This window comes from Trematomus bernacchii, unplaced genomic scaffold (assembly GCF_902827165.1).
Source record: "Trematomus bernacchii unplaced genomic scaffold, fTreBer1.1, whole genome shotgun sequence".
NCBI classification, from domain to species: domain Eukaryota; kingdom Metazoa; phylum Chordata; class Actinopteri; order Perciformes; family Nototheniidae; genus Trematomus; species Trematomus bernacchii.
In genome coordinates, this window is record NW_022988097.1 from 6,610,720 (window position 1) to 6,622,521 (window position 11,802).

The 11,802-nt window shown below is 40.3% G+C and overlaps 1 protein-coding gene across 1 annotated transcript; it reads right to left on the reverse strand.

Moving 5' to 3' along the window:
• Positions 1-243: 243 nt before the first annotated feature.
• adrb2a (adrenoceptor beta 2, surface a) lies at positions 244-5,530 on the reverse strand. Its single transcript, XM_034121315.1, has 2 exons — positions 5,375-5,530; positions 244-4,937 (listed from the first exon to the last, which is right to left on the reverse strand). The coding sequence occupies exon 2, from the start codon at positions 4,935-4,937 to the stop codon at positions 3,702-3,704; it is 1,236 nt and encodes a 411-aa protein (XP_033977206.1). The 5' UTR covers positions 5,375-5,530; the 3' UTR covers positions 244-3,701.
• Positions 5,531-11,802: the final 6,272 nt, after the last annotated feature.

Below are 11,802 nucleotides of genomic sequence, written 5' to 3' on the forward strand. Positions count from 1 at the left end.
GCAGTTTTAAAAGGAGAGTGGAAACAGTTTCATAATATACCGATCTGCTTCCTGTCCATCACTTCGGCTCGATCACATGTTTGTGACTGGTTTTCCCATACTGAAATAGATTTAAGTGTGTCACTGTGCAGGCCTGATGCATCATTCAGATGGTTCACATTTTAATCTTAAAATGTGAAGGTGTAGAATCAACTGCTCTCTGTTTCAAAATGTAATGAAAGAACACAGCAACGAGGACATTACATTCAACATGTACATAATTTATTCGAATACAAATGTCACAGCACATACATTTGCTTTTTTATAAATACCACAGGACACCACATGTTGTAACAGGCTTCAATACCGTAACAAACAATGACAACAACTTGTGCGAAATTGGTTTAGCAAACATTTAGTAAACATTCAGCTGAGTGACACGTTTTTTTTTCACTCGAAAAAGCTTCACATGTCATAGGTTCATTTTTCATATGAAGGCCAGACCAATATCCATATTCACGTACATCAACTTTTCAGAACAGTTCATTTTCGACTACCTTTCTGTCGACATTTTAACTTTTAGCTGCAAACAGGAAAAAGGACTTCCACAGAACTAGTACAATTGAACTCCCCAGCCAGTAATTGTTTACAGTTCATGAACTTGAGCTTGGATTCAATTGTTTAATAATTCAACAAAAGTTTCATGAAAGTGCTATACAGTACAGTGCTGCTTCAACAACCTTATTTAGATCATGGGGAGTAAAGTGACTTTTATTACATGGGAACAAACATTTATTAGTGAGAAATAGCAGTAGCATTAGCCCACATGAGACTTGATCATATTAAAATGAATAAAAAATGTTATTATTTTACACTGAACATATACGTGCCACATTGTAATAAATCCCCTCAACCAACACAGACTGCACTTTTAAAATAATCTTCTATGTTTCCAGTGATGGTACAAACATACCAATGGATGAGATTTGTTTTTCTCAGGGCAAACTTTTGCTGGGACATACTGTTCATTGTATGCATCAGTAGACAAACCTTAAGCTGTACTTGGAATGTTGTAGTGTTGGATAATAACTCAAAACAAAGTGCACGCAACACTATTGTGTCCTCCAGCATGAGTGGGTGAAGCCATGAACTACATTCCTCATTAAACAGGAGTATCGATGAAACAGTAACCGTGTAAGACAGCTGAGGTGCAAGGAGAGGCCACTGCCAGGAGGGAGCAGTGTGGATATATAGGTAACAAACAACTTCACTTGGACTAAAACAGATCACTTTGAAAGGAAATGGCACCATAGTTCACAAATATAACACCACAAGTACACAAAGCAGACGTGCAAAAGATCACTTGGACAGTGCTTTAAAAAAAATGACAGGTCTTAAATATAGAACTTTTTTTCAATCCAGCAGTGACTTAGTATTTCAGCATCATTGCATCAATTAATTGTGAGTGAATAAATACAATAGTCAACTTTCAAAATATTGGTCTAGAATATCTCTTTTGTGCATCCCGTACAGTTAAAAAGTTATGGAGTTAAAACCCTGGAGAGTGCTTGTTATGACATCCAACCCCTGAATTTACTTTGCTGTAAATCCATGAAGAAGAAAAACAGAAAAAGAGATTGACACACTGGAAAGCTTGTTTTTCACATGGCAAACATTGACGTAAGATGACACCGTATTTACGTCTAATCTTAAGGTCTGTGACAACAGTGCTGACCAAACCTAGCGATACAGTACATATGGATACCTCTGAGGGAACAAAGTTCACAGTTTGACTGTCAGCTGACCTTAACGACATGCACTAAAACACAGGTCACTAACACCGATTTAGACTGGCGGAGAACCCCTGCTCCCCCTCCTGCCTACAGTAGCCACATTTAGCATGCTGTCACTTGAATCAGAACATAGAGATCCCCACATTGACTGGGAAAAAGGGGGTTACACTTGCAACACCTATCATTAGTATGGGGAAAGTCTGTGGATTGACAAATTGGCAAAAAAAAAACCTTATTTTCCATTAATGCATGCCGTTAAGATGAGACATTCCCAAGAGTCTTCAAACCGGTGATAGAAAGATAGTGCCATTTCAGCTTTGCTCTTTGGATCTCATCACATCTTATCATGAAATTGGGAATTGTATACTTTGCAATGTACTAATCCATTCCAGTTATCCTTAGGAGGGAGTTATCTGATGAGCTAAACGGCGAAGATAATGGGTTTATTCATGTTTATTGGGCTGGGCTCAGCTGGATTTGGGGCATTTCCTGGAGACAGCACACCGAGCAGTGTCAAGAGTAGACTGACTGAAACAACTGGAGCAGCTGAGGCACTGCTCAATGGACTCCTAAGTGTCTTTTCCAAATGTGAGAGTGATTCTATAAAGATGTAGACATCCGTTTACAGTGAGTAGACTGGCAAATGTCAGGAAGCAGTGACAAAGGTGCTCATCTTCGTTTCTGTCACAGTCTGAGTATGTCACAGTCTCGTGCCTGGAACTCTGTTATCGCTTGTCTTTTTGTTTATTGTTGTTTGGGTTTGAACACTTGTTCCATGACTAAGGAAACGGACTCTCTGGTTTCAGTAAACACTATGCTGAGACACAGCAACCACACTTTGACAAACAAACAGGACTTTTGCAACAAACAACGGTGACTGTTGCAACCGGCACATATAGTGGAGAAGAAAGGCTCACATAGTTTGCCTTATTTGCTATATTATGTACCAAATACCATCTTAAATGTCACATAAATAGACTAAAGGCAAGACTTGTAGGCTGTGTAGCAGCACATGTGTGCATTTGAATGTATTCAGAAAACAGCTGCAAGCTTTAAAGGTCAAAACCCAAGATTAACCACATTAATGCCATCTGCTCTGCCTTTAAAGATATTAGATATCTGTAGGGCAGATAATGGAATCTGGTTGATACAACTTATCCACATTTGCAGGTTTTAATATATGACCTATCACAGGATGGCCACAGCTAGATGTAGATAACTTCATATTTCTGGTGCTATCTGCTGGCAACAGAAAACATGCATGTAACAGGTTGTAAAACACTAGAGCAGGGAGCAGAGCCTCGCCACATTGCTGAGCAGTGAGAGACGGAAAGAGAGAGACAGACAGGTTCTCCCACACCTGTTGATGATCATCTTTCACACTATGACAAATCATCAAGAAACAAAAAACCGAAACGAAGCCAAGGCATGATTTGGGTGATTTGGAATGTATTACTTCAAACAAAGCACCAAAGAGGCATTAAGTTTGATCCTTTCATGCTCCTCATCTGATGGAAATAACTCGCTATTCATGCCAAATTGGCATTCTCTAATGGAATTTACAGCCTCTGAATCAGTTACTTTGAATACCAAAAACATTTTTACGCTAATAGATTGTGGGATATTTTGCCAAAAACTCTGAGACAAAAAAATGTGCCCACAAATTCAATCTGAGCCAGATAACCAGCAATTGTATACTGTACACAACATGTAGCAGAGTACATATACAGCTGAGATACTGCCATAGTGTACACAGACAGGGAGACAGTCATATTAAATAGTTAGTTATGAAACAAATGGTAAAAGAAATGTGATGAGGTAGATGGAAGTTCAACATGAGAATTGTAACAAAAGTAAAAGTGGTTGAAAAATAAGATACATACTTTCCTCTGCTGGTTATAACAGTTTTGGTTGAGCAGTCTCTAGCAGTCAGTTAGACGATAGGCCATTGTTGGAATTCCCGTTGGGGTCCACTGCTCTGTCCATAATTCTGCAGACCCCCGCTCCCTTCCCCTGACAGCCTTCATTATTGTCACTCTCTTCCAGGCTGCCCTTGCTCCTCCCTTGCTGCTCGCTCTGCCAGCTGTGCCTGCTGTAGATGTATCCGTTCACCGGCCCCGCGTTGCTGAGGCGGTTCCTCTTCAAGCAAAGGATTTCCTTGAAGGCGTACCTAAACTCAGGACTCCGGCAGTAAATGAGCGGGTTGAAGGCAGAGTTTGCGTAACCTATCCAGTTTAGTATCCTGAAGGTGAGTTCAATGCCCTCCACCTTCCACATGGCCACCACCACGTTGAGCAGAAAGAAGGGCAGCCAGCACAGAGTGAAAATCCCCATAATAATGCCCAGTGTCTTTAGGGCTTTGTGTTCCCGCAGGCAAAACTTGGCCTTCTTATTGCCACGCCCGTTGTTGGCCTCTAAAGAATTGAGGTTGCTGTTGTCGCTGTTGTGAAAACGTCCAACGCTCTGGTCAATCTTCTTCAGTTGGCGTCTGGCCACCTGGAAAACTCGGCTGTAGACAAAAACCATGACGATCAAAGGGATGTAGAAGGAGATGATTGAGGAGGTGATAGCGTAAGCCGTGTTGGTGTGGAACTCGCAGCAGCTGCTGTTCGCACGGCATACCTCAGCTTCCTCATCATCTGATGCCCACCAATTCATGTGGATGGGTAGAAAAGATATCAAGGCGGCAATCACCCATACCAGCACAACCACAATGCGAGCCTTGCACTTGGTGAGCATCGACTGGTAATGGAATGGAGAGGTGATTGCCAAATAACGGTCTATCGCTATGACACATAGGGTCTCGATGCTTGCAGTCACACAGAGAACATCAGTCGCAGTCCAGAACTCGCACCAGAAATTACCAAAGTGCCAGGTCTTAAAGATGATGTAGCAGGCACCGAAAGGAACCACAATGAGACCCATGACCAGGTCAGCGCAGGCCAGGGATATGATGAAACAGTTGGTGACATTCTGGAGACGCTGGAAGCGGGCGATGGCTGTAATGACCAGGATGTTTCCAAAGACAATGCACAGGACTAGTAAGGACATGATGATGCCCAGCACGATCATGGTGGCTTCACTGTAACCCTCCTCTGGGTCTGACGACGAGTTGATCAGTCCCACACTCACATTGAGGTACACTGGGAGGGTGGTACTTCCCATCTGAAGAGACCACACACACGCACACACGCACACACACGCGCGCACACACACACACACACACACACACACACACACACACACACACACACACACACACACACACACACACACACACACACACACACACACACACACACACACACACACACACACAAAGATGAAAATCAGTATCTAAAAGTATCTTGATCAGAACACAAGACAACAAATAATTGTTTATAGAAATGCTATGCATAACAAAAAAAAAAGGGTAAATAAAATAAAACAAGCACTAAACAAAAGCCACATTTTCTGCAGTCTTGATTATACTTCCACAAAAAAAGGAGAACAAAAGGTACAGCACCGTCAACACAAACTAATTATTTACATCCTGTTTTGCTTCACCAAGCACAGCTTAAACACACATGATAAACAAGTCAAGCAAAAACAAAAGTACAAACCTCCACAGGTAGTTGTCTCCTTTCCTGCCTCCCATACAAAGTAACAATTTCACTGTTCGGGTAGTTCCTTCCCTGTCACATGTTCTTCATTTTACTGTCTGTTTTTCTTAATCTCTGTATGTCTCACTCAGTGCCTCAGTTCCTCAGTTGAGGAGTGCTTCTTTCTAATGTGTCTCCCAGGCTATTTGTCAGAGCCCTTATAACGTGCAGTGATGACATCATGGCCAGTGCTCAGCCAATCAGACAGCCAGCCTGCGGAGGGTGCTGAGAGCTCCCGAGAGTTTGAACACATTGTCCCTGCAGCCGTGAGTCAAATCTGCAAACACAAGGACAGGCTTTTCTCACTTTTAGCTTTAGTTTTGAACATTTAAATAAGGATTATCTCTTGTATATAATGAGTAGTTAGTTCTGCATGTGAACACTTATTTTTTAGAAAGAAAAATATTAGTTTAAAGTTGAGAGAAAACCTTTATTTTAGTTGTGCAATCTAAGCACTGAGGTCCAACTGTCTGTTAAACCAATTTCACAGTTTCTACTCTGGAATCTACTGGGAGAAATACAACCTTTGCACATTTCCTGCCAAGCTTTAACATTAAATGTATGCAGCACTTGCTATTAATAGAAATGGGTTTAGCAGAATGAAAAAATGTTTATGTAGTGATACATTGATAAATATCATAAGGTTAAATGCTTAAACTCTCTTGTTTCTGGTAAGTCTGCAACCCAGAATGAACTCTGCCAGAGACAAATGAAACTCTCACTCTATGCTGCATCAAAAAGGCAAAAATGTGAAAATATTTGCATTTCTGTAGCGTTAAGTCTATGCAAATACTGTCACAATGCCGGGTTTTCATATATCTGGAACTCTAATCAAATTCTGTAACCGAATAAAAACGTATCTTTGTGTTAGACAAACAAACAGAGCTCAGTGCTCGAAACGAAATGCTACCTGTGACAGATACAATCAAAAAGGCAGAGGGATGAGAACAGGTCAGCCTCTGTGGGTTGTAAATGTTTTTCTGTGTTTTCAATGTGTGACATCAGCTATGCATGTACTTGGTCAGTACTCATTATTTACTATAATGATGTTTAGACCTAATTTGTGTGTTTTTTGTGTGGGGAAGGCACTAGCTGACTAGACTGCCTGTGGAAAGATTGCACCACACCCATGTTATTTAAAGGTGTGTTCTGCGAATGAATGTTTAATACATAGTAGGCATCAAATTAAATACCTGACTTATTTTTCTGACTTCACACAATCAAACAGACATGTGCTGTAGATGCAGAATTTTGCAAATTTTGACAGAGCCGATCTCTGAAGCTTGTGTCTTACATCAATGAGGGGAAATGTCTAGACTTCACCTAGGATTAACAATAATGCTCCCAGTTGAGTCTCACTCAACTGATTTCAGTGACCCAGATACCTTGCACAACCCACAGAACATAACTCCTGTTTGGCCTTGTTCCTGATAAGATCAGTATGTTGTCTGCGATCCTTCACTTACGTAGAGATTGTGGGTCAAATGAACATTGGACCCTATGTGGGCTCTGCTGTACTTTGCACGTCTCTGCATATACCAACCTGATCTGGCAGTATGAGAAAGATAAAGAGCTTTTTGAACATTAAAGCATGTAGACAGTCACAGTAGAGGCACAAAATACAAACATGAACCTGGAAATTAGCATAACTCAGCCCCTTTAATAAGAGAAAATGCGTTACCCTCAAAACATAATTGAAAATATAGTTAAGTTGTGTTTAAATAATATATAATTTGTAAGACATAGGGTTGCTTTGATTAACACTGATTCGATAAAAAGCTGTGAATTTCTTGCTTAATCTGTTTGCACATTTTATTTTCACAGTGCTGAGCTACATTAGATCTGTTGGTGTTGGCTTTGAGCACTGAACTAATAATATTAGATACTTAAAAAGAAATATCAGTCAAGCTCTGCACTGAACTAATCAGCTAGCTTTGGATTTAGGCTAAATGTAATGTAATTTTTATTTCTGTTCAGCGCCCTGCTTTGGAAAATAAGAGTGTGCAGGCTCGATTAATCATGACTGGTTTCCTCAGTTTGTGACATCTGTGTTCCTGTATCCTGTCACTCCCAGGCAGAACCCGTTCACATTTGGATAGCCCTCTCACTGTCTTGGATCCTGTCCCCAGTTATAGTTTACACTGTTTAGTCAAATACTTTTACAATACATCTATCTCCCCTACACACCATCTCATGCTCGGAATTGTACTTTTCTACCGCATAGAAAGTCGTAATGATGACCCGATGACCCTTTATTCACCTCCCCCACACATCATATATTTTTCCTGTAATCTGTGAGGAACAATACGTGGAGGCATTGCTCCTCTGGGGAAAGCTCCCAGCAGCATGAGAGGAAATGAGAGAGCCTAAATACTTTCACTCACTTGTTTTCTTAAATGTCAAATTACTTTAGTGGTATTACATTTGCCTTGTTTGTAAAAATAAACACAACTAAGGAACTGCTTATTAGGTTTCCTGCTTGTTAGATGATAAGACTGATACCCCTCTCAGACATGTTTTTATTATCATTATCTGCTGTAATTAGCTTGGTTAAGCATGAGCATTCTTTTTTTTGACAATTTAATTAAAGTGGACCTATCATGCTATATTTGAAACATATATTGTAGGGCCATACCTATACAAAACATGTCTGTGAAGTTTTTTTTTCAAAATACCAAACAGATCCCCCATTGTAGCCATGCCTCATACTGCTCAAACCCCTCTTTTGAAGCCCTGTTAGAGAAACGCGGATCTTGGGTCCTTAGCTTGAAAAAAAGAAAGAAGAGGAGGCGGAGCTAATTCCTGATCAGAATTATACCGGAGATAAAGTTAAATTCTGTTGTGATAAAACGCCATCCTGTTTAAACCACGTCAAGGATTATTTCTGAAACAGTATGGAGCTCAAATGCTTTTTCTCTTGCGGATTTATCACAAGGTGAGTTCTTTTTTTATTTCCTGCTTTTTAAACACATGTGCTCTCCAGTACAGGTTAGCTCTGAGTGTTAGCGAGGCTTGCTAATGTAAACAAAGACGAGATTACGTCCAAAACACGTCAGGCATTGTTTCTGATAGCAACTTTCTGTGGGTCCGCTGCCGATTTGACGTCAGTTCGGATGGAATCTGTATCCGCTCGTTGTACACCCGTTTTCAAAAGATATGGATACGGAGGAAAAGAGAGAGGGTTTTATTTTCTGACGCTGCGTGAGTTCCCCGACGCACCGGGGACACATATTTATGTATAAAAGTCATCACAAAGTGCATTTTGCATGATAGGTCCCCTTTAAATATCAACACTCAAAAATCAACACGTATTTGTCTTCTGGTGGATGGTCCACACCATTAAGCTGCATTCACATGATAAACAAGTTGCTCTTTGCTTACTGCACGACGAAAGGTCAGCGGTAACAAGGTCATAGTTGAAGTAACTTGAACTTTGAGGGAAGCACTAGGCGATCATTTTCAGCGGAGCGCGAAACCGAGGGTAGCTCTTAAGCCCACTAGGGTGGCCCCCCTCTCCCATAGAAACACAACGTCAACACGGAGCCATTTTACATCGTATCTTGTTAATGCAGTATAAAAAACACGTATGGGCAGAATGTATATAGCTAGTTTAAAGTAATGTTAGCGGCCTATTCAATTTTTCGCCTGGTAAACCTATATCCTAATCACACACACACACACACACACACACACACACACACACACACACACACACACACACACACACACACACACACACACACACACACACACACACACACACACACACACACACACACACACACACACACACACACACACACACACACACACACACACACACACACACACAAAGAGCCAATGTGTTTAACTTCACACTTAGACAAAATCAATGATGTGTGTTATGAAATGTGCTCTACATTCATGTTATGCCTAATGATACGTGTTTCTTAAGCAATGGTTTTTCTCAATCCCAAACTTCTCATTCAGGCGAAACAAAGACAGGAAATAATGGATACATCAGAAACTAATTACAAATTGAATGTGGCGATGCGAAGAAAAGAAGAAAAAAAAACATTGCAGCTGATTGTCCAGCCGTGTCTAATCCACTCAATCTGTGTCTGATTCAAGGAATTATTGTTAGACTAATCATGTTATTATTTAATTGATTGAGACAAAGACATTCCTCTTGGGTTTAATCAAGAGCCTGAGCAAATAATTGGTTCTGTGGTAAGGCCCTCTGGGGGACTGGGTGGGGGGTCCACCCATTAGAAAATGTTGTGTATGACCATTAAATACCAAAACTCCCAACACTGCAATGTACTTTATTGTTGCATGTGGGGAGTTGGTATTACGTGTTGTTTAAGTAGATAAAAAAATAGGAAGAGAACACTAGTTTGTATATTTTTAATAGATCAGATTATATATAGGCTATGCAGCTACTGAACGGACGTCATTGTTCACTCAGTTTGCGCTTGATAAAGTTCAGAAGGAGGAAGAGGTTGTAAAAACACTTCAATGCGCTATTCAACAACACTTGGGCTGTGGCTTCCAGACAGAGCTCAACATACACAAAGCAGTAATAACAAATAACTTCTTTATGGGGGTCTGACCCATGTACATTAACACATGCAGTACAGTATATAACTCAGGGTGGTGTCGTGTGTGATTGCGCACATAACACATCACGCTCTTTAAGAACTTAAATGTTTAAGGCGTAGTAGGAATTTCCCTACGCCAAAGGCACAGTCGAATACTTTAGCCGATTACATAGAAATTGCTCTTCTCATGGTAGTCATTTTATTTGTGTTATTAATCATAACACACAAAGAGAATTCAGACTTTTATCAAGGTTAAAGGTTGAATGCATTTATTAAACCCCTTGACCAATTTGGTTAACCACAATGCCCTGTTGGTTAGAAAGGGGTTCTTCCCTACCTCCTAAGGATTTAAAGCAGGATTTATGGTGCAAATTAGGCAGTCAAGGCCTGAGCTGAATTATTACCTTTGTTTAACTGTATGAGAAGAAAAGGATTTAATTAGTGTGTGGAAAATGTGTACCATTCAGCAAAAAAGTCCCTGTAGACCTCCAGTCAGCACAGAGGGGAATTAAAACCATTGTTGCATATAAGAAAAAAACAGCAATTTGTCTAAAATCTAACAATACAAATGCAATAAATCTCAGTTTCATTAATACCTCAAGAAATGTTAATGGTCTCCTAGGTCTTGATGCCATTAAAATCTTGATTATTGTGTCGTCCTATACTGTTAATGACCACAGGAAGTGGTGAATGTCCAGTGATGACAGTACAGGAAATACAGGCATAAATAAATGAACAGCTATACCCAAACCAATCCTGGAGCTGCCAACAATATTAATCATAAATGAAGTCTTTGAAAACCAGTCAGTATTCATAGAATGGTTATTGGATTCAAGCCTTTTATTAAAAATGTAGCTTTCTGACCTTAAGTTCGCCACCAACTTCATAACACAGCGATGTTTGTTAATTTGTTCGGCTCCGATAACTAATAAATCTTCAATAGTGTACAAATCTGCATAACTGACATGACTGTGGATGCGGCTGACCAATGGAATTACAGTACAGCCCTTTGTTCTTCTTCTGTAATGAATAATATGATATACTGTTTAAACAGGGCTCATTCATTTCTCTTTACCACTTATGGAAGCGAACCCATCCCCATAAAAACTATACTGCTACCCCTCTTTTACAGTAAAACATCACATAAAAACGTTAAATCTGACCTTTTAAAAGTGAGCACGAGATGTGTGCCAAGGCTATCTTTTGTGGTTCAGCAGTAATACTTAAGAGGAGGTCTTTCCATACCTTTGGTAGTGTGTGAATTGAAAACAGATTCACAGAGTCACACGACACATGCTCAGACATTTATCACTTATTTATCACTCTGTTAGAATTTACCACCCTTGTACAAACAAACAAACAAACAAACACACACACACACACACACACACACACACACACACACACACACACACACACACACACACACACACACACACACACACACACACACACACACACACACACACACACACACACAAAGACAGGTAACATGCAAAAGCCACATTTAAATAGACATTTTGTACGATAGCTCTTTCTCCGCATGACCCAACATTATCTTTTTAAGCTGCTTTCGGTCTCGATGTGTTTTTGTCTGTCCTGCAGTATTAAATATAGATCTGCAGAGATGTTTACAAGCTCACTGAAGTCATATCAGTAACAAGTCATGCCTGATATGCACAGACTTAACCTAAGGGCTGCATTTTTTATAGCGAGAAGTGAATCGGAAGTCTCCCAATCAGCAGGCTCTATTATCGTGGATATCTGCAGCCAGAGTTCATGTTGCAGCCACTCAAAACTGGCCAAAGC

What these genes read in the sequence shown, in the direction of transcription:
- adrb2a (XM_034121315.1), bottom strand. Translation starts at nt 4,937, where the DNA reads ATGGGAAGTACCACCCTCCCAGTGTACCTCAATGTGAGTGTGGGACTG.